This window comes from Indicator indicator, chromosome 10, assembly GCF_027791375.1.
Source record: "Indicator indicator isolate 239-I01 chromosome 10, UM_Iind_1.1, whole genome shotgun sequence".
Lineage (NCBI taxonomy): Eukaryota > Metazoa > Chordata > Aves > Piciformes > Indicatoridae > Indicator > Indicator indicator.
In genome coordinates this window covers 26833471-26856238 of record NC_072019.1, presented here as the reverse complement: position 1 = coordinate 26856238, position 22768 = coordinate 26833471, and the positions used below count along the sequence as shown (strand labels likewise).

The 22768-nt window shown below is 44.1% G+C and overlaps 1 protein-coding gene across 1 annotated transcript in view; it reads left to right on the top strand.

Moving 5' to 3' along the window:
* Positions 1–19054, top strand: part of ITGB3BP (integrin subunit beta 3 binding protein) — a 34074-nt gene extending 15020 nt beyond the window's left edge. Inside the window, exons 4-9 of the mRNA XM_054384560.1 lie at positions 4240–4315; positions 5136–5214; positions 6334–6427; positions 8882–8941; positions 17661–17714; positions 19047–19054. Of these exons, the coding sequence (XP_054240535.1) occupies positions 4240–4315; positions 5136–5214; positions 6334–6427; positions 8882–8941; positions 17661–17714; positions 19047–19054 (371 nt within the window). The remainder of the gene's footprint in view (positions 1–4239; positions 4316–5135; positions 5215–6333; positions 6428–8881; positions 8942–17660; positions 17715–19046) is intronic.
* The last annotated feature ends 3714 nt before the right edge of the window (positions 19055–22768 follow it).

Genomic DNA, 22768 nt, shown 5'->3' with positions numbered 1-22768 from the left:
AGAGAAACAGTTTCCAATGGGGTCCTGAGCAACAAGCAGCCTTTGACCAGATCAAGCGAGAGGTAGTCCAAGCGATGGGTCTGGGACCTGTCCGAACTGGTCCAGACATTAAGAACATTCTGTACACAGCCGCGAGTGACAATGGTCCAACCTGGTGCTTATGGCAAAGAGCTCCAGGGGAGACACGAGGACGTCCTCTTGGTTTCTGGGGTCGTGGCTACAAAGGCTCAGAGGCAAACTACACTCCAACAGAGAAAGAGATTTTAGCTGCTTATGAAGGAGTGAAAGCTGCTTCTGAAGTGATCGGAACTGAGTCACAACTTCTTCTAGCTCCTAGATTGCCAGTTCTGAATTGGATGTTCAAAGGCAAAGGTTCTTCACCACATCATGCAACAGATGCTACCTGGTCTAAGTGGATGGCTCTGATAACACAGAGAGCTCGAATGGGAAATCTCGAAAGGCCTGGTTTGGTGGAGGTGATCACAAACTGGCCAGAAGGCACAAGCTGTGCTAAACCTCCAGAGGAGAGAGTAACTCGTGCTGAGGAAGCTCCTCCTTACAGTGATCTGTCTGATGATGAAAAGAGATATGCTTTGTTCACAGACGGTTCCTGTCGTCTTGTTGGGAACAAGCGGAGATGGAAATCTGCAGTGTGGAGTCCAACGCGCAGAGTTGCAGAAGCGAGAGATGGAGAAGGAGAATCCAGTCAATTTGCAGAGGTAAAAGCTGTCCAGCTAGCTCTTAACGTAGCTGAACGTGAGAGATGGCCAAAGCTTTATCTCTACACTGACTCGTGGATGGTAGCCAATGCCTTGTGGGGTTGGCTGAAAGACTGGAAGAAGAATGGCTGGCAGAGGAAAGGAAAGCCTATCTGGGCTGCAGATCTGTGGCAAGACATTGCTGCTCGCATTGAGAGAATCCCAGTGAGAGTGAGACACATCGATGCTCACATTCCTAAGAGCAAAGCTACTGAGGAACAACAACACAACCATCAGGCAGATCTAGCTGCAAGAGTTTCCCAGGTGGACACAAACTCTGATCCTGATCCTGATCTTGACTGGAAACACCGAGGTGAGCTGTTCTTAGCTCGGTGGGCCCATGACTCGTCAGGACATCAAGGCAGAGATGCAACCTACCGATGGGCTCGTGACAGATCCATTGACATTTCCATGGATGCTATCACACAAGTCATCCATGACTGTGACATTTGTGCTGCTATTAAGCAGGCAAAGCGGATCAAGCCCTTGTGGTACGGTGACCGATGGTCCAAGTACAAGTATGGTGAAGCCTGGCAGATTGACTACATCACTCTACCTCGTTCTCCATCTGGTAAGCAGTATGTGCTGACTATGGTAGAGGCAAGCACTGGATGGCTGGAAACTTATCCAGTTCCTCATGCAACTGCATGTAACACCATTCTTGGTCTGGAAAGACAAATCCTGTGGAGACACGGAACTCCAGAGAGGATTGAGTCAGACAATGGAACTCACTTCAAGAACAATCTTGTAAAAAACTGGGCCAAAGAGCACGGCATCGAGTGGATATTCCACATTCCCTACTATGCACCAGCTGCAGGGAAGATCGAACGCTACAACGGTTTGCTGAAAACCACTCTCAAAGCCATGGGGGGTGGATCTTTGAAAAACTGGGAGAAACATTTAGCACAAGCAACCTGGTTAGTGAATAGCAGAGGTTCAGTGAATCGAGCTGGACCTGCCCAATCAGATTTGTTGCGAAAGGAGGAAGGTGATAGAGTTCCTGTTATCAGAGAAAAGAATCTGTTAGGCAAAACTGTTTGGGTATTTTCTCCTTCAGGAGAGGCCAAACCTGTCCGAGGGGTGGTTTCTGCTGAAGGTCCTGGTCACACCTATTGGGTGATGCAAGAAAATGGTGAAATTCAGTGTATTCCACAAAGAAATCTAACTTTGGCTGAAAGAGGTTAAATTCAGAGTGTTGCGCAGACACAGCATCGCGCCCAAGAGGAGAGTCCATGAGATCTACGGTGCACGAACCCTGAGAGCCCTGAGTCACCTGAGAGTCCCTGTTCCTTTCTTCGCTCCATCTGCGAGGAAACAAGCTGTTTGCTGTTTTTCCTGTGATTTGACTCTTTTGAATCATCTACATCTGAGATAGCCGGAATGGACTATGGTCTTTATTCACCTATTGTTGTAGATATTATTTTAGATTAGATAAATGATAGTAGCAGCCAATGGAATTGTTTAGAAGGGGTGGACTGTGGTGGTTTGAAACTGTCTTTTTAATTTTTCCTTGCAAAGTTCAGAACAGAGAAAGTGAAAGAATGTAAATAAGTCACTATTGGGTGTAAGAAAGCAAAACAACGATTGTTCTAAACACTTCCATTGGATAGATAGAAATGTTTAAGAACTATTACCCAAAACAAAGTAGGCATTCTGCACATTCTGCGTTCGGCAGTGGGGGCAGTTGCTGGGCTGTCTGGCTGCTGTTTTCTTCTTCTCTTCTGGCTGAAGATAACACGTACTGACCTTGGCAGCTAAGTTAACAACTTTCTGCTCTAACTAAACTCTGCTTCTCTGTCCAGGGGGGTCTGGGGGGGAAGCTCCTGGGAGAGGGAGGCCCCTTTGGGAGGGTCCCCTTGGGGGGAAGCAAAGGGAGCTTGGTTGTGCTTTTCTGTTGATTGTATATATTTGTAAGTGTTGTGAATTTTGTATATTTGTACATATTCATTGCATTTCATCTGCTTGTAAATACAGCTTTTCATTTGCTTCCAGACTGAGCTAGCCTGTTTATTGTCGGTGGGGGGGGAATTTCAGCTCACACTGACACACCATACAGATCCCAAGAGCTTTCATTTCCTTGCAATGCAGTTCCTAGCAAGAAAGTTAACTCTTGAAGACATTAAATTACTTCAAAAATAACAATAGAAATCCATCACTTCCCTTGTTAGCAAGTTCCTCGTTCAATTACCTTCACCATTAAAAAAAATTCTTCTCTCTGATTTTGAATTTGTCTGGCTTTAATTTTCAGCCATCAGTTCTCATTATGCCTTTTTTGTTGGGTTAAAGAGCTTTGTATGCCCCATATATTTTGGAATTTATGTGCAGTAATTGAGGCCTCACTAACATTCATGAATTATGATGAGCAGAAATATTCTGATCGGGATAGAAAAAATAAGAAATTTATCTGGATGTCTGCAGATTTTTGCATGAGCTTATGGCACCATATTCTCTTGTGATGGATCTGCAAAAGTGGATTTTTCTTCTAGACAAAAAAAGGGGGGGGGGGAATTTTAAGGGTGTGTTTTTTAAAAGGAATCTGATCAAGAAAGTTTGGGATTCTGTCAAAGCTGGCTGACCAAAAAATAAAAGTGACTGGAAGCCTTCAAGCTGAAAATGCTATAATCTATTATTCCATCCCTTTTGCCTATTAAATACAGCAGAGTACTTGAGGAAGCCTGGAATTATGGGGTGATTTGGTGGCAGTGTAGTTAGTCCTGTGTGTGGAGGTTTGGTTTGGTTTTCGTTCCCTAATTAGTAGGAACCTAAAGAGAAGCAGCTTTAACTTAATCACAGAATGTTAGCGGTTGGCAGGGACCTCAAAGTATCATCCAGAGCAGAACCACCTGGAGAAGGTCACTCACGAATGCATCCAGGTGGGTTTTGAATGTCTCCAGAGGAGACTCCACAACCTCTCTGGCCAGCATGCTCCAGGGCTCTGTCACCCTCACAGTAAGAAAGTTTTTCCTTATGTTCATGTGGAACCTCCTCTGTTTCAGCTTGCACCCATTACCACTTGTCCTGTGACTGGACATTTTATTGTCACTATAGCATGTCAGAGCTGTTGGAGGTAGTTTGCAGCATCTATTTGTAGTTATTTACAAGGTAGAGTTGGGGGCCAAGCACTTTTTACTAAAGGAAAAGGGAGGTTTCCTTGTTTGGTCATTACAATGTTTTCATGGTAACACTCTGCGCTGGCTTTAGGCAGTTAATAGGATAAAAAGCTTTGAGTGGAACACAGTAACTGTGTCAGAATTATGCTGAATTCCATTTAATGATACCATAATCCCAAAATTTTCACCAATAGAAATGCAATGTGACTTGATGAGAGGCCAAATGACAGAAGAGTAAATTATAGTGAACTCTGCGTGTTTTATCACAAGGGAACCTGTCCTGCTTTGGAAGTCATACTAGCAGCTTCTCCATGTGTTCAGATACTTATCTTCACCTTTATTGTTTCTTTTCTCTCTTGCCAACCTCCCAGGAGATGGAACCACAGAGCAGAATGATTCAGAAAGCAGATTACCCAGAAGAGGGCAGCCTCAAGCAGAGCAGAAGGTGTGAGTGTCTAAAGCGCAGAGGGGGTGCTGTGCTATGTGTTTTACTTACAGAAGATTCATATTTCCCACAGAATTAATAGCAATTATCTTTTAATACTTGTCATTCCCCAGGATCGGATATTCAAAGGCACAGACTATCAGTTAGAGGTACAGATCAATGCAGGGTTTGCAGTGCAAGTGTCAGCCAGTTCCGTCTTTCACTGGGACTGAAAATGCTAATTACAGGAGTCACACTCGTGGTCCTACACAATTTAGTATCCTAATTAAACTACTGAAAGCAAGCTATGTTTTGCCTTTCCAGACTCCTCTGTAAGTGTATATTTTTCACTCCTTTGGAAGCCTTAACTGCCTAAGATACAGGGCCAGTAACACAGGACTTTCCTTGGATTAAAAAGTAGCCACAAATGGCTCTGGTGAAACTTAGGGTTTTTTTTCAAAATCTTTTCAAATTCTTGTCTTTTCTTCCATGTTGTATTTTAAGCTATGAGCTTCCTGTTGATAATGGACTTGGGGAAGCCCACAGTTAGCAAAGCACTTAATTTGAACCGTTTAAACATGCAAATCAAATGGAGACAACAGAAATAGCCATTTACTGCTTCCTCCCCCAGAAGTGAGAATCAGCCTTATAAGAAACCCAAAATTTACCAGGAGAACTACAGTGTGAGAAAACTTTAAAAGAATCATAAAATGCTTCAGTTTGGAGGAACCACTCAAGGTCATCTAGTCCAAACATGAAGAAACTGTGGGAAACCTTGTAATCAAAGATTTTTCAGTCATGTGGCTAATTGCAGTTATTCTATTTGCACTTCTTTTTGTGCAGGTTTATGGAATTACAGTCCAAAGTGAAGAATTCATTGGATAGAATTCTGAAAATAAGAGCAAGTCTGACAAGCCTACAGGTCTGGTTTACATGGATTTATTTTTTAAATCTACTTTTAATACAGGATTTGAAATAGAAATTAAAATCTTCTATGCAACATGTGACTTTTGAGGAGTAGGGAAGAAAATAAACTACTTGAAAGCAGGCAGTTTTGACTTGGAAATCCAGAAAATGCAGGAAAAACACAGGATTTAGTGGATTGTTTGGGGTTTTTTTAATTAGAGGAGTTGCTTTTCCAAATACAGTAATTTGTATCACTCCTCATTTTGTACAAAATAAAAGAAGTGGTTATCAACTATGATTTATAACCTGAAATATGAATTATTACTGCATAGATTTTTGTCCTTAAATATTAAAGATCCCTTTGTGTAGAATTGTACTATTCCATTTACCACTAAGGTATCATCATTTAACAGTCTACCACATGCTAAAATGTACATCATTTTCTTGTTTCAGTCAGTTTATTTCCTTAATAAGTTTAGCACAAAGTTTGTTGCTGTATAAGAATAAATAATGTCATATAATATAATAGTAAAATAGCATAAAAAAATTAAATAGTTTCCTCTACTCCAAGTATTCTGTTGATTTATTTTACTTGCATATGTGGCCTGACAATGTTTTAGTTACCAAAAAAGCCTGTTCCTAATTGAAGCTATTTTAATTGAAATGTTTATTTTAAAAAACCCTATGGAAAAATTCTTTCTATTTCTCCTGAGATCCGTAGTGTGTGGTTTTAGGACTACCATGAAATGCTGAGGAGTGTGTTCAAGAGAATCTTAAGTGCATGTGGGTTTCCATTTTACTCACATATTACAGCAAGCTTGTCCATGTGCCAGGGTTGCTTTTTTGGGGATCAAGTGTTAATCTGTTTAAACAGCTGAAGACTTAGGAAGGAAGCATAAACAACAGGAGATTTTTAAGTAACACTTTAAAAAGGCACCTGAATGCCACTTGCCAAAGCAACTTTATTTTCTTACACTCCTCAGCTTTCTCCTCCCCTTGACTTTCTGTGAGGTGGAGTCCTTAGGAGGTTTAGACCTTAGGAAATATTTTTTCCAGGTGTTTGTATAAGTTGTAGAGCTCTAAGTAGACAGCTTGGGAATGAGATTTAACTATCTCTTTATTATTTTTTTTCTAGGCTTTAGAGGGCAGTAAAGAGCTTGAGAATATCATTGGTGTCTCGGACTTGTCTTGTGCCCTGAGTGCTGAAGTGCAGAAAACTCAAGTGCTAAGTAAGGAGGAATTTCAATTATATTTATCCCTTCTATGACAATTTAACATCGAGCACTCCAGATGTATTGGTGTGATATGTTAGACCTCAAGACTGAGTGGTTTTGGTGAGCATAAATGCACCTTAAATGTCTTTAGATGCATCCAACAGGAACATAAAAGCAAGGCAGCCCCAACAGTCACAGTCTCAGATGGGGAGGAAAAACTGACAAGAGCAACACCTTTTCTTATGTAAATAGTTAGATACTTAGTGGATCGTTAGGTAGTGATTAGGCTAAATGTTTCCACTTTGATTGCATCACCTTTCTTCTCTTTTGGCAAGGAAGTTGTTTTGTTTGTTTGCCTGGTTAGGAGGATTAGGCTGAATATAGGTTTCCAGGCTTTCAAAATTGCTATTCATGTGTCTTTAAAAGATGGACGTACCAGGTGCTTATTGTGTTGGGATAAGGGCAATTTGCAGCTGGCACATCTGTAATACTTTTCCAAAGGAACCCAGAAAGCCAAACATTTTCATTTCTATGTGTATGGTTTTAGGAAACTCTTTATCCTTACTCCAAGTCAGAGGTTCCCAGGACATATGAACCCCCAGCAGTGAAACGTGGATCCATACTTCTCTTTCCAACTGCCTCTGCAACTAGAAGGGGAATATGTGATGGGGAAATAGTCTAATGCAAAAAAAATTCATTACTGAAAGGGTTCTCAAACACTGGAACAGGCTCCCCAGCGAGGTGGTTGAATCCCCATCCCTGGAAGTGTTAAAAAGTGGCAAATATGTGATGTTGAGGGACATGGTTTAGCACCAGACTTGGCAGAGTTAGATAATAGTTGGACTTGATGATCTTAAAGGTCTTTTACCACCAAAAATGATTCTATGATTCTGTGGTAATTGCAGGGAAAAATAAACTACTACTGGGAAAAGAATTTCCCACTTACCATGTCATTCCTGTAATTCTTAAAAGTGCTGAAAGGCAGCAGTTGGCACCCAAGGCACCCCAATCTTTATGCCTCAGACAGTTAGTTCATTTGTGTTCACAATAGCAACACCTTTCATCTGTACCCATATGATGTGTTTGTGGTGCAGGTGTGTGTCTAAGACTGCATTTACCTACTTTACATCTTCTCAAAGGTCTGCTTATATTGTCCTTATAGACTCTTCATACCAACCTCTGTACTCTAGTTTCCAGGGAATGCGAAACTATGATAATTTATGCACACAAGTAGTTCCTGTGTCCAGCAAAGATGAGAAGTTAGTTTCTTACCCTGCAGCAAATGGAATGTTTTGCCATAATGCCACAACCCGTCTGGATGCTGTTTTCTGCAGTGTAAAAACATGAGAATTAGCTCTAGGAGAATCAAACCTCAAGTGATTGAGGATGCTGCTTTGCTCACAGTTGGAAACAGATGGAGACTAAAGCCAGGGAATTTGTCTTACTAAGAAACCCTATGACTTTATTTTTCAGTGCATCATAAAATCATAGAATCAGTCAGGGTTGGAAGGGACCACAAGCATCATCCAGTTCCAACCTCCCTGCCATGGGCAGGAACACCTCACACTAGATCAGGCTGGCCACAGCCTCATCCAGCCTGGCCTTAAACACCTCCAGGGATGGGGCCTCAACCACCTCCCTGCACAACCCATTCCAGGCTCTCACCACTCTCATGGGGAAGAACTTCATCCTCACATCCAGTCTGAATCTCCCCACTTCCAGCTTTATTCCATTCCCCCTAGTCCTATCACTACCTGATAGCCTAAAAAGTCCCTCCCCAGCTTTCTTGTAGCCCCCTTCAGATACTTGAAGGCCACAATAAGGTCACCTCGGAGCCTTCTTTTCTCCCAGTGCATTCACCCCAGCAGTGGAATTTATGCACCACACAATTCCAGCAACTGCTGTTGTCTCAATGGTGTCTTTCCCGATTTGGATTCCAATGGCTATTCTGTTTTCATTTTGCATGTGTATGCACTGTCCTAGTTCCCACTGTAATGCACACAACCAGATCCTTGCTCAGACAAAAAAAGGTTAGCTGAAAATAGTCTGTGTTTACCTTACTACCCTACCATGTGGATAGGGCAGTGAGACTACCCAAATGAGATCTCACAGCTATTGTCCACACTTCATGTCCACTCTTTCTGTTAGCTTCTCATGGCCTTCAAAATGGGGAAGAATCATCTTTTCCCTCTATCTCTGAGTTAGAAGCGAAGCACTACATCAGCCCTAGAAGACAAAAATGGGAACAAACTATGGTATGAGATGTGTAAGCACAATGTGTCACAACTATGTTAATTCTGAACAGGTTTTGCTAATTTTTGGAGCACAGTGACATATGTAAGTGGGGTTTTTTTTGTCCTTACCAGAAAAATCCCAAATGCTTTGAAAGTGAGAAAGGTGGTGTTAGTACTATTTTTTTTGCAATCTCTTGAGCAACATTTATTGATCCCACATTTATTTTCTCACTAGTGACTCAAGCAGAAGAACTGGAGCTGTGGAAAAGGAACCATGGAAAACTTCCTGCCCGAGGTACAAAACTTTTTATAACTCCTTGTAAGAGTTGTTTTGATGCTTCCTTTCAGTTGACTCCTTCCTAGTTGATGATTCCTTTCAGCTGATTCCTTGCTAGTTGATGGTTTCTTTCAGTTGATTCTGTCCTAGTTCATGATTCCTTTCAGTTGATTCCTTGCTAGCTGATTCCTTCCTAGTTGATGGTTCCTTCCAGTTGATTCCTTCTTAGTTCTTTCCACTTGAAATAACTTGGATGACCTTTAGGATGTGGGAATTATGATAATCAAATGTGTTTCTTCTGAAAACCTTCTCACTTTTCTGCTGTTTTCATTGTATTGGGTGTTTCTCCTTGAAAGTGAGCAAGGAGAAGATATCATTAATGATTTTGCACTTGAGGCATAATCTAGAAATATACAGTCAGGTCCTAGAGAGTTTACAGACCATTTATGTGCCAGTTATCCCTGTTCCTCCTTCCTCTTCCCTCTCCCTGCATTTTCAGTGTGCAGTCAAGTAGCAGAACCTTTTTCACCTTCTGTGTGTTGTGAGGTATTTAGCACACTCCAGGGGACTGTGAAATCCCAACTATTAGGTTTCTTCATAACTAGTGCTGTGAAAATATTTGGCATTTAATACAGTCTGGTCCCCAACAGCCACTTTAGTGCCTCATCTAGCTGGTAAGGTGGCAGCAGGGGATACACACAAGACTTATTTTCCCTTACACCCAGTGAAATCAACAGTCACCACTGATACTCTGATACTCTGTTTTCTTCAAGCATTCTATCTTAAAACAGAGCAAAACCAGAATCAAAGTCAGTGATGGCATCCCTGCTATGCCAACCAGCAGGGCAGCTTCATATCACAAGCAGCCACTTTGATTTGGGTTGTACCTGCTCTTCCACAGGCCTAAATGTGGGACACCGGAACAGGTTGCCCAGAGCAGTTGTGGCTGCTCCCTCCCTGGAGGTGTTCAAGGCCAGGCTGGATGGGGCCTTGAGCAACCTGGGCTGGTGGAAGGTGTCCCTGCTCATGGCAGTGTGGTTGGAACTAGATGACCTTTAAGGTCTCTTCCAACGCAAAACATTCTGTGATTCTTTCTGCTGTGGGGAACTCTCTTAAAAGAGAAGCAAACTGATCAAACTTCAGTTTCCTTGACTCCAGCAGATACCACAAACTCAAAAGGGATGGCATCATTCTAAGGAATTTGGCTCACTTGTGCAACCTGCTGATTTACAGCTCTGGATGTCCTGTTCAAGTGCTCCCAGCCTCTGTCTGTCACTGATATTGGCCAACACCATGGGCCACTGGAGTTTTACACAGTCATGGCTTCCTCTGTGCACTGCTCTTTAATGCTCATACGCTCATAGTCCCATCTTTGGCCTAGAAACCAGCCCCGAACACTAAATGGGAGGTGAGAAATGAGATATTCTGTGAAAGTTGGGTAACACATAAAATTATGAGTTTAAGCTGACCAATTTTGATGATGTTTCAGTGTCAGTTTTGCTTTAATAAAGAATAAATTCAGTTTTCCATTCTTGAAAATACAGTGGTAGGAGAGGCAAAGAAGTGCATGATAAAAGCAAAGCATTTGGAGATGTTTGCCTTTTAGTTCTGGATGTGGTTTTTCACAATTATTTTTAATTAGTTATGCTCAAGAGTTAAAACTGAGGGCTGTTCAGTGGCTTTCTACAGCTGGAATGTCACATTATCATCACATGGTGAGGCATGAAATTTATTTACTTTACATAAACAACCTCAACTTAAAACAACTCAGTACAAAGCATTCCCTGCTGAATGGGCAGCATTATGTAGAAGTCTGTATATAATTTTGTGCCACCAGCAGCAAAAATGGCACCATTGTTTGTCCATGCCTGGTATTGACAGTAAACAAAATGTTTTTGAACAGAACGTAAGCAAACTGTAAAGCAACTGCCAAGAGATGGAATCTAGTTGGTGTGTTTCATGGAATCACAGAAGGTAGGGGTTGGAAAGGACCTCTGAGATCATTGAGCCCAAGCCCCCTGCCAAAGCAGGATCACCTAGGGCAGGTCACACAGGAATGCATGCAGGTGGGTCTTGAAAGTCTCTAGAGAATGAGACTCCACAACCTCTGAGGGTGGCCTGCTCCAGAACCCTTACAGTAAAGATGTTTCTCTTCATGTTAAGGTGGAACTTCCTGTGTTTCAGTTTGTATCCATTGCCCCTCATCCTATCACAGGACACCATTGAAAAGAGCCTGGCCCCTTCTTCTTGACACCCATCCTTAAGGTATTTATAAACATTCAGGAGAGCCCGTCTCAGGCTGCTCTTCTCCAGACTAAACAGCCCCAGGTCTCTCAGCCTTTCCTCATCAGGCAGATGTCCCAGTCCCTTCATCATTCTTGTAGCCTCCACTGGGCGCTCTGTAGTATATCCCTGTCCCTCTTGAACTGGGGAGGCCAGAACCGGACACAATATTCCAGTTGTGGTCTCACAAGGGCAGAGACAGAGAAGAACCTTCCTTGACATGCTGGCTACATTCTTCTTAATGCACCCCAGGAGACCACTGGCCTTCTTGGCCACAAGGGCACATTGCTGTCCCATGGAGAACTTATTGTCCACCAGGACTCCAAGGTCCTTTCCATGGAACTGCTTTCCACCAGCCTTTGCAGCCCAGAACAGCCTTTGTGTGTGTGGAGAGTGAATGTGTGGGTTGGGATATGCATATTTTGAAGGAAAATTTATTGGGTTCAGAGTTTCAGGGAGTGAAGATACCATTCCAAGCAGGAAAGCTGCTTAAACTGGTTGTCCCAAAAGAGAAACACTGAGATAAATAATGTGTTAGCAATAGTGTTGCCAGCAGGAGTAGGGAAGTGATTGTCCTCTGGACTCATGCTGGGGAGACCATGCCTTCAGTATTGAGTTCGGTTTTGGACCCCTCACTACAAGAAAGACACTGAGATGTTAGAGCAGGTCCAGAGAAGGGCAACAAAGCTGGTGAAGGGTCTGGGCAACAGGTCTGGTGAGGAGCAGCTGAGGGAACTGGGGTTCAGCCTGGAGAAAGGGAAGCTGAGGGGGAGACCTCATTGCTCTCTACAACTCCTTGAAGGAGATTGGAGCCAGGTGGGGGTTGGTTTTATCTCCTTAGTATCAGGTGATAGAACAAGAGGAAGTGGCCCGAAATTGTGCTAGGGGAGGTTTAGGTTGGAGATTAGGAAATACTTCTTTCCTGTAAGAGTGGTCAGGGATTGGAACAGGCTGCCCAGGGAGGTGGTGAAGTCACCATCCCTGGAGGTGTTCAAGAAATGTGTGGACATGGCACTTTGGGACATGGTTTAATGGCCATGGTGGAAGGTTGACCTTGGACATCTCTTCCAGCAGAAACAATTCAATGATTCTGTATTCATGATTCTGCTGCCCAAGGAAGAAACAACAATGTTAGAGAAGATCAAATACTCTTAGGATTAAGGAAAACTATCTTCAGCCTTTCTCTTTTAATAAAATAAATCCCACTTTCCTTTCTATGGTGTTCCTCTTCCTGCCCAGCCCACGGGCAGCTGTGATCATCTCTATTAAGTTTAGTTCTAAACATTCCTAATTTCCATACTAGTTTTAAGGAAAGTGACAGGATTGCACTCATTGCAAGCAGTGGTGGCTTTCCCAGAGACTAGATCAGGGCTAACTGGATGGATTTCATTTAACACCACTTGAAATTGGTAGTGGAAAGCAAAGCTGGAGAGATCAGAGCCCAGGTAACACTGAGTTCCCACTCACCAAGCCAGTTTCTGGAGTCTAAATAGATGGCAAGACACAGAATCATAGACAGGTTTGGGCTGGAAGGGACCTCTCAAGTATATCTGCAACTAGATGAGGTTATGTGGAGGCAGTGTGGCTTTGGTCATCTGCTCTTCGTGTGGAAGATGTATCTATTTCTACTCTTAAGGTTTTTTCTGCCATCAGACCTGGGGAAAAGTTAATCTCAGTTACGTTCTGAAGCTGTACCTTAGGGTGAACGCTTGTAAATGCCACTGGGTTCAGCAAAACTGATGCTGCAGTGCTGAGTGTGGGGAGTGGGTTTGGTTTCATCCTAAATCCATCCCCATGCAGAGACCCAGAGAAATCTTTCTGCTATCAGAAGTAGCTGTGAGGTGGCCCCAAAGCACACCAAGAGGAGGAGTGTGCTGGTTGCTACTCTAAGGTGTGTGGGTTAAAGCTAGTGTAGCTGAGGCTGAATGTGGCCATACATCTTCTCTCATCCTCTGTAAGCAGGCCTTGTTCAGTTTGTAACCATGAAAGCCCTTTACAGTCTAGAAGAGGGAGCAGAATCCACTTTGCCTGGTACCCAAAATCTGCAGTGCATAGTGGTTTTCCCAGGCCAAGGGAGTCATCTGTCTGCTGAAGGGCAGAAGAGCTCGAGGACAGGTTTCTGCTTGACCCCCAAATCCATGCTCTTTCCCAGCAGCTTTTGTGTCTGTTGGGTTGTACCCACACCTTAAGGGAGTGTGTTTTAAAATACAGCCTGTGTCTGAGGTCACCAGCAGGAGCAGCTTTTTGGGTGGAATGAAGAGGGCAGGTTACCAACCCCTGCCATGATTTATCATCCTCTGCTATGTAGATAAAATATTAAGCTATTAACTCAGGTGGCAGATGCAGAAATGCACATGAGACGTATGGCTGCAGGCCTGGGACGTATATACATATAGACCTGTCACCCTGCACCTTGGATTTGGGTGTCAGCCACCTTTATTCATGATTTCCACACTCGTGTTTATGCTCTATTTTTCCATATATCTTTCCCCAGATGCAACAACTATTAATTTTTAATTCCAGTAGACCTGGACTTTTAGAGTATTAAGCTTGATGAAAAATTAAAAGGAATTGTAGGTCTTTCAACAGCTCCATGAAGCAGCTCCTGCAGGAGAATAAATACTCTTTTTTTCTCCCATGAATATAATTATTTCAACTCTCCCCCCCCAAAAAAAAAAGGCAGAAAAGAAACATTAGTTTGGACTCACTTAGTAGCAATTATATGTTCAAGAGGTGTAAATAACTTGGCCCATCCAGACATTACAAATATCCAGGTGCTGTGTATGTGCTGATGACAACAAAATTGAAAAGAAAGACCGTAATAACTCTGACTGGTTTTCTCTGCAGAAGATATTGATTATTTGTGTGTGGTGAGAGATTTGGAAAATTCAATTAAAGGAGTTGTGCAAAGGTTTCATAAATTTTCCCCCGTGCGGCGTGTACACAGCCGTTGTTGCCTATTAAATCAAGGCAGCACTTCACAATATATTTTCGTTGAAACATAAAAATAAATAACATTTAAACAGTTCTGCTTACTGCAGAAACAAATTTTATTTGCTGTGAAGCATTTAGTCATGTGCCAGCCCTGCCTCACACGCCTTTGCCAGCTGTAACAAATTTTATAGACGTTTCCCCCCCCTTGAGACATAGCTCATCTACTATGAATTTTTAAATGAGCAAACGGTGAAGAAGGGATGTCAGCAATATAAAAATTGATCAGTTAAAAGATAAAAGCATAAGTAAAGAGATTTGTATGGGAGTCTTAATAGGTTTTATTAAATAAAAATACTATAAAAAGACAGGAACGGATAGACTGAAGGTTTTAACTGTGGTTGAGGTGGAGAAAAATTATTCTGGCACATTTAGGAGAAGATTGGTTTTATATCACCTGACAGGTGAACATTTTTTTTCCTCTCTGCTTTTTAGACCTGCAAATGTTTTAGAGTAGTCCAACTTGGGAAGTGGGAGGGGAAAAGAAACTTGGGCAGATTCTGCTCTTTTTCATGGTTTTCATGGGCCAGGGCCAGGAGACACCACAGCAAAGGGGGCAGCAAGGCTTCCACCAACCCACCCACACAGGGATGAGCCTTCTGGTGACTCTCCAGATGCTGCCTTGCCCTGTGCAACCCCAAAACCCTGAGCAGAGGAGAAGGGAGCAAGGGCAGGCTGGTCCTGCACCCAGGTAGTGCTTGAGCTGCTGTTGGCTGCAGCACAGGGAGCTTCCCGGTAGCCTCCACAGATCCTTTCCCTGCTGCTCTGGTCACAGCACTTTCATCCAGAGATTTCGCTAATGTTCTCTTTGCTTTTAGATAGTTTAGGACTTCTGTGTAGAAAGATGTTGAGAGAGGATCGTTAAGGCTTTGTTGGGATTATTAAGAGCAACTCATTATCTTCATTAGCTCACACACTAAAAAAAGAATAACAAAAGCCACTACCAAAAGTTTAAAACAAACATCTTTTTTGTGCTACAAGCAGCGTTGTAAGGTTTTAGAGCGTAAGAGTGGTAAGTCACATGATTTGATTATCTGAGTATCTAAATCTTGGTGCCATCTGGGTAAACATTACTATAAAATAGGGCTGGTTTGTCAAAATGTGTTGTTGTGGTTTATTTTGGAAAGAAAGCTGAGTTAATGAGATTTGAGATGAATCTGGGCAGCTTACATTTTTAAAATGTGTTCTCAGACTGAAGTGCAGATCATTGAGTCTATTCTCTAACTCTGCCAAGGCTGGTGTTAAGCCATGTCCCTCAGCACCGCATCTCTGTGTCTTTTAAACCTCTCCAGGGATGGGGATTCAGCCACCTCCCCGGGGAGCCTGTTCCAGTGGTTGAGAACCGTGTATGGGCCAGAATGCTGGTCAGTGACTAAAATGCTCATAAAGGCTGAACTAGGAAGTTGCAATGAATCATAGATTCATAGAATCAACAAGGTTGGAAGAGACCTCAGAGATCAAGTCCAACCTATCACCCAGCACCTCATGACTAACTAAACCATGGCACCAAGTGCCACGTGCCATCCTTTTCTGAACACTTCCAGGGATGGTGACTTTACCACCTCCCTGGGCAGCACATTCCAATGGCAGATCACTCTTGCTGTGAAGAACTTTCTCCTCACCTCCAGCCTAAACTTCCCCTGGCGCAGCTTGAGATTGTGTCCTCTTGTTCTGCTGCTGGTTGAGTACAAAGAAGCCACCTTGTCATTCAGTGTCTTTTTCTGTCCCTTGTCACGCCAGCCCAGGCAGTTTCGTATTCTAAGCAATAGTCAGTGGTATTTTTTGGTGATGATTCCTATGAACAGATGGTGTCTGTAGGGTATGAGGCTGAAAAGTTATACCTGAAGCAAAGCTGAACTGGATGCCATTTTTCTGGAGTAACCTCATCAGACCCAGCTTAAGACAGAATTTCTGGCTTGGGCTGGGTCAAGGTGATGTCACTGCTGATGTCACTGGCACCTCATGTCAGATCCACAGGCAGGTCTTCTGTGTCACATCATACACAGAAAGTGTGTGACTCCATGCTAAGTGGGGAGAACTGAGGAGAATCTTCCCTACCACTCCTCATGTCTCTGATGGCTTTGATGCCTCTCTCCATCTAGGTTTATATAGAATCACAGACTGGTTTGGGTTGGGACATTTCAAGGCCAGCTAGTCCAACTCCACTGCAGTCAGCAGGGACATCTGCAACTAGAGTAGGTTGCTCAGAGCCCCAAACAACGTGACCTGGGATGGTTCCAGAGATGGGGGATCTACCACCTCTCTGGGCAACATGGGCCAGGGTCTCACCACCCTCAGTGTAAAATACTCGTTTTTACATATAGTCTAAATTTTCCTCTTTTAATTTAAACCCTCACCGCTTGTCCAGTCACAGCAGGCCCTGCTAAAAAGTCTGTCCCCAGCTTTCTATAAGCCTCTTTAAGCACTGAAAGGCCACTAGAAGGTCTCCCTAGAGCTTCTCTCTTCCAGCATGAAAATACACAACCCCTTTCCTCACAGTCTCTTTAGCCATAAGCTAAAGCCATAAGCTGCTGTAAGTATCTGTGTTTCTCAGGATGTTTAATATGAAGCAAATAATAATGAATTTTCTCTTCATGTTTTGCGGTGGTGGAATTGAAGTGCACTCAGGGTACTGTGACCAGAGCTGATCATCTGCTGCAGCAAACCATTCAACAGTCCTGGCACTCAGTAGCACCTGCTTCCAGACCCTTCCCTCTATGTTCTCATTCCTCGAGTTCCTTTCTACCCCTGCATGCTTTTCCTCTCCTTCTTCCAGCCATCTGCTCAGGCCTTCACCCCCATCCCTGCCCTCCTTGCATACAGAGCTCAGGTGTGGCTGCCTCTTCCTGCTATCTCCTCAGAGGACTCAGGGGAGGGTAGTTTCTCTCACACAGTGCTTGATGGGATTCTGATGAATCTTCTGACATGGTCCTTAAGGATTTTTATTTATTCTTTTATTATTAATAATAAAATATAAGGACCAGCTTCTAATACGTGTAACACATCCTTGTTCTTCTCTGTCATCACTGGTAATGAATGACATATAGCGTATGTGTGTACCCTTACAGGGAGACAGCCTCAAGTGCACCAGGGCAGGTTTAGGTCGGACATGAGGAACAATTTCTTTCCCAAAAGCATTGTTAAGGCCTGGCCTAGGCTGCCCAGGGCAGTGGTGGAGTCCCCATCCCTGGAGGGATTGAAAAGCCGTGCAGATGTGGTGCTGAGGGACATGGTTTAATGGTGACCCAGCAGTGCTGGGTTAGTGGTTGGATTTGATGACCTTGGAAGTCTTTTCCAACCTTAAAGATTCTCCTAAATTCCTATTGAGACACAGTAACTGTATGAAGGAAAAGAGGCTCCTTTAACCACCTCAGTAACTCAACTCACCTTTGGCGGGGGGGTTTACACATGTTCTAACCCCAGCACTGCTCTGGTTCTCAAAGCAGCCTTTCCTCCTACACAGAGTACGTTCAGACTACGAGCAGCTCTGCCTTCCTGACCTCGCTCCTTGACCAAGGTAAGAACCTCCCTGGTCTGCTCCGTGCCTTCTCCATGCACAGGTAGATCAGAAGGACTGAGGGGCTGAATTTTCAACCCCTTGCAGAGTGACCTAGTGTGTAAGCTGCAGTCAGGGCTGTGAGTGCTTGATGGGAAACCAGCTGTGACTCTGCATGTGGCATTTCTCATTACTGGTTTGGTAAGCAAAATGACACTGAACCTGCAGCAGCCCTGCCCCACTGCCAGACACCCAGGAACCTTTTTCCTCCTTGATGCTGTTGTCATTTTGCTCAAGAATGGCCAATCAGCTGCAAGACCACAAGGGCCACCAGGATGATCAGAGGGCTGGAGCACCTCTCCTGTGAGGAGAGACTGAGAGAGTTGGGGCTGTTCAGTCTGGAGAAGAGAAGGCTCCGAGGTGACCTTATTGTGGCCTTCAAGTATCTGAAGGGGACTACAAGAAAGCTGGGGAGGGACTTTTTAGGCTATCAGGTAGTGATAGGACTAGGGGGAATGGAATAAAACTGGAAGTGGGGAGATTCAGACTAGACGTGAGGAAGAAGTTCTTCCCCATGAGAGTGGTGAGAGCCTGGAATGGTTTGTGCAGGGAGGTGGTTGAGGCCCCATCCCTGGAGGTGTTTAAGGCCAGGCTGGATGAGGCTGTGGCCAGCCTGATCTAGTGTGAGGTGTCCCTGCCCATGGCAGGGAGGTTGGAACTGGATGATGCTTGTGGTCCCTTCCAACCCTGACTGATTCTAGGATTCTAAGACACATAATGAAGATGAGACCATTTGTGTACTTCACAGTCTACCTTCAGAAATGCCATGAGTGATGCCCTGGAATTCAGCAGAGGCTGCTTCCCTGCAAAGCTGCTGAGTGTTCCCTTCTCCACTGTCTTATTAATGCCCAGACGGACTCCTCAGCTCACTCCTTAGCCAGCCAAGGGCCTCCAAGCAGTGCTCTTTATCAAGGCAAGACAGTGGGTTGCAGGCCTAATGGTCCAGCTGAAATAGCAGCAGCAGCCCTGTGCAACATCCCTGGAGGGATTGAAAAGCTGTGGAGATGTGGTGCAAGGGACATGGGTTTAGGGTGACCTGGCAGTGCTGGGTTTATGGTTGGGCTTGATGATCTTAAAGGTCTCTTCCAACCAAAATGATTCTGTGATTCTTCGAACTACCTCTTTCCCCAGGAGCCCCTCCCCACCCTGCTCATGCACCTCAGCTGCTGATCAGGCCACTGCCATCAACTTTCTCAGCATTCCCAGAGCAGAAAGTACAAACCAGGGTGCTGACAGACACCTCAAGATGTGATTTTAAGTTCTGCCTCCTTTGGTTACTTGTCTTTGTTGCAGTATTTTAAGGAAGATGTGTTAGTAGTGGACACTGTCTATCATCAGACATTACCTGTGCATGGGAAAACTGCTTGCCTCTGTTTCATGAAGTCTTGTGAGACAAAGAAGTCTCTAAAGATGAGAATATCTGCAGATCATGTGTGAGAACATCTTTTCTTTGGCACGTTAAAGTATTCTGCTTCTTGAAACAGAGGTTGTACAAGATGTATTTACAAGATGTTCACAACTCACTGGGTTAGGCCAGGGGTGAGCTCAGGCACACTCACTTCTCAATGAAGGTTAAATTAGTAGCACAAATAGCTTTCAAGCCTGCTTGTCTACACTTTTACTACCCTAGAGATAGCTGCTCATGCCAGTGGCTTTCTACTCCTTACTCCTTCCAAACCAGCTACTGCACCAAAGGCAGAGCGATCGAAGGCTGGCCACCCATGCTGGAGAGCAGAGCTGGTGCCCACTTCTGCAGCTTTCCCCCTCTGTGCAGTGTAACTTCTGAATCCTACAGAATGTAGAGTGACCGTTCTATGGTACAAGAACCAGTTTTATGCCTTCAGCTGGCTTATTGGCCACTGAACTCCTGCTGAAGTTAGCTCAGAGGACACCTGTGTCTGTTGTTGACATCCATGGATGGTGTATTGTCTGTCAGTGAATACTGGCTTTGCACCTGATGTCCCAATGGACAGATACACAGTTCCTGTTCTGGTTCTGTCTTGTGACCAGCACTGTAACCCATTTTGCTTTCTTGCTCAAAAACTGTTGCTGTGACAGCTAAGTGATCTTTTAGCAATTAGTTCTCCGGATAAAAACTTCAGCGTTTCCTTAAAACATCTCCAAGTATTCCTGCAGTCCAAGGGAGACCGTCTGTCACACTGTGTCACATCAGGATGTCTGCCTCCCTGCCTGTCATGTGCAGTGAGGCTGGTGCTGGAGGCAGGACAGCCCTGCCCTGCTGAGCAGATCACGAGTGACACTGCTGCCATCTAATTGCTATTTATTTTGGTCATTCCTTGTCTCCACACAGGCATTATGTGAAAAATGCATTCCGCATCAACCCCAACTTCTACATTTGCTTGACTGTACTTAAAAGGAGAGAAGAAATGGCTGTAAACCAATCTCCCCAGCAAATACCAGTTCGGGATGGCTTGTTACACCAGGCAGGTGCACATCTAGATAAAATTTCTGGCATCTATTTAAACTTAACAATGTGCACAACCAGATAATCTCAATGTAAATAATATAGCATGGTTGGCTTATGCAAGCATGCCTACAAACTGCAGGGTTAGGCTTGCTGCTGCAGGGAAAAGAAACTCTTTGCTGTATCTTTTTACTGCAAATAGAGAATTTTACTGTTTTAATTAACAAAACTCCTCCACTTTAACCCTCCCTCCAAGAACTGAGCGAGAAGAAACCACAGTAAAAGATGGAGCTTAGGGTCTCGGGTCTCCAGTGGGAAAAGGTGGTTTCTTAGGGCAGAGGATTTAATCAAATCCTCATTGCCCAAGCAAAACATGATTTAAATGAATAAAATTCACAACTCTTCTCAAAGCTGATTAGGCTCAGAAGAAAGAGGAAGGTTTATGTGCAAGGAATTATTCTGAGTGCTGAACATGTTTAAGTTGTTTGAAAACATCTTCCTTTGTCTGTGGCTGCCATAGGCAGGGACCCATTTGTCTTCTGCAGAGATGTTGCCCACTCTCAAGTCAACCCAAGGCACAGCAGATGTGGGTTCTCCTCCCATGGTGTGCTGCACACTGAGGCTTTGGGAGAGGCTTTGGCTCTGTGGAGCCTGACTGGATACAAGTGTTTCTAACTGTTGGAAGGGAGCTGTGCTGGCTACTCTGTTCACCATCTGCACAATTCTCCTAATTAGGCTTCTTCCGTTAGTTGCGTGGACATGACCCGCTCTGTGTGATAATGGAAGGGTGGTTTGCACCAGCAATAGTTTATAGAATCCGATTGTAACCTCAGCAGCAATTAAAGTTACACCATGGCAGTTATTAAATATAACAAAATGTGGTATTTAATCATTTCTTGGGCAAATACACAGTGACAGACCAAGGTTCTACTGCAAATACTCCTAAAATTTGCCTTGGCTGTCTCAGCAGTTACTGTTTCTTTGACCTCTTGCTGGAGGAGGCTTTTGCCGTTGAGAAACAGCTGGGGCTGTTAACCATTTCCAGTTCCACACAAGGTGGATCGTATGACTCTCACTTTATCACCCCTGGAGGCCATCTCAAGGACAAAGAAAGGAGATCCACTCAAAACTAATGTTTTTGTATGGGGGGAAGGAGCTCACCACCATCTCCTGGTGAACACAAAAGAGACCAGGCTCTTACAGCCCAAAGTTCTGCTTCCTTTGAGCTCACTTTGCTGTTTCAGTGGCAGGAGATGTTTCTCAAGCTGCCTGAATGCCTCAGTCCTGCTTGGAGAACATGCTGGTTTGGAGCTCTCACAGCCTCTGGAGCCAAAGCTGCCTATTGATGCTTCCCAACACACAGCAGTGCCACTCAGCCTACACTCCTGAAAAGATGGGCCATGCTGTGGGCAGAGCTCACATGCCAGGAGGAGTCAAACCCTCAGAAACACTAGAAATACTTGTGAGGACAGTTGAGTTTTATTGCTTTATAGTGAGCTGTTCCAGTGGAGGTGAACTGCTGAGCTGTGCTCACCCCAGTACCACCACAATTACTCATCCAGAGCACCTTTTCATCCTGCCTGAGCTGCCACGGGTGTCGTGTTGGCTGGAGTTACTTTTTCCACAACAAATAAAGCTGGAAATACGGAATAAATACACTGGGCCTGCAGCCACTTCCCTTACAGCATTCATAACCCCCACAGTTGGGAGTTCCCACAACAGCTGATTCACACACTGCAGAGACAGCCCCAGAATGTGCTCCTGGCTGGGGCAGCTTGGTATGTGACAGCCCAGCCAGGACAGGGGAGAAGCCTTTCACCGAGGCTGGCTTTGGGGCTTCTAATACATAGAGAAATATAATCATATATAATATAGACTATATATAGTGTCCAAGCAGAGTGAAGACAGAGGACAGACTGACTCCTAATGAAGCTATACCAGCCTGAATGCCTTTATGATTCCTTTTCTTACCCCAGGCTGTTATGTATAGAATTATTCAATCCATTTGTATCCTCTGAACTGTTGGCAGGGGGTGGGGGGCTGTGCCATTCAGAGGAAGAAACTGCAGGGCTGAATTCTATTTACATCTGCAGCTCTGTGCAATAAGGGATGGTTTGCTCTGGTTTTTACCTGCTTTCAAATTGCACTGCTATACCTCAGCTTTTACTTGTTTCTGCTGAAGATCTTTTGCTTTTTGGAGCAGTTGCTGAGAGCCCTAACACTGTAACAGCATTAAAATCTGGCTGACAGCAAAGGCAGGACCATCTCCCAACCTCTGCATACACAAGAACCTTCTCCTTCCCAAACCTCTACTCCCCTACCCAGCTCTAACTTTGGTGCACCTCTGGCTTATGCTCTTCATTCTGAAAGTACTGGCAGTGTGGAAAATAACATAAAAGACAAGAAAATCAAACTCCTGTGGGTGGACTGAGGCTGCTACAGAACTTGGGTCAATCTCCAGCACATGAGATTGGTGGGAGGCCAAGTTCTCTTCCCTGCCGTGTTAGTTGAAGAACAAAGTGCTCTCCTTAGGTGACAGCACCCAAATAGTGCCTCACAGACAACACCCTGTGAGACACCAGTGGAGGAC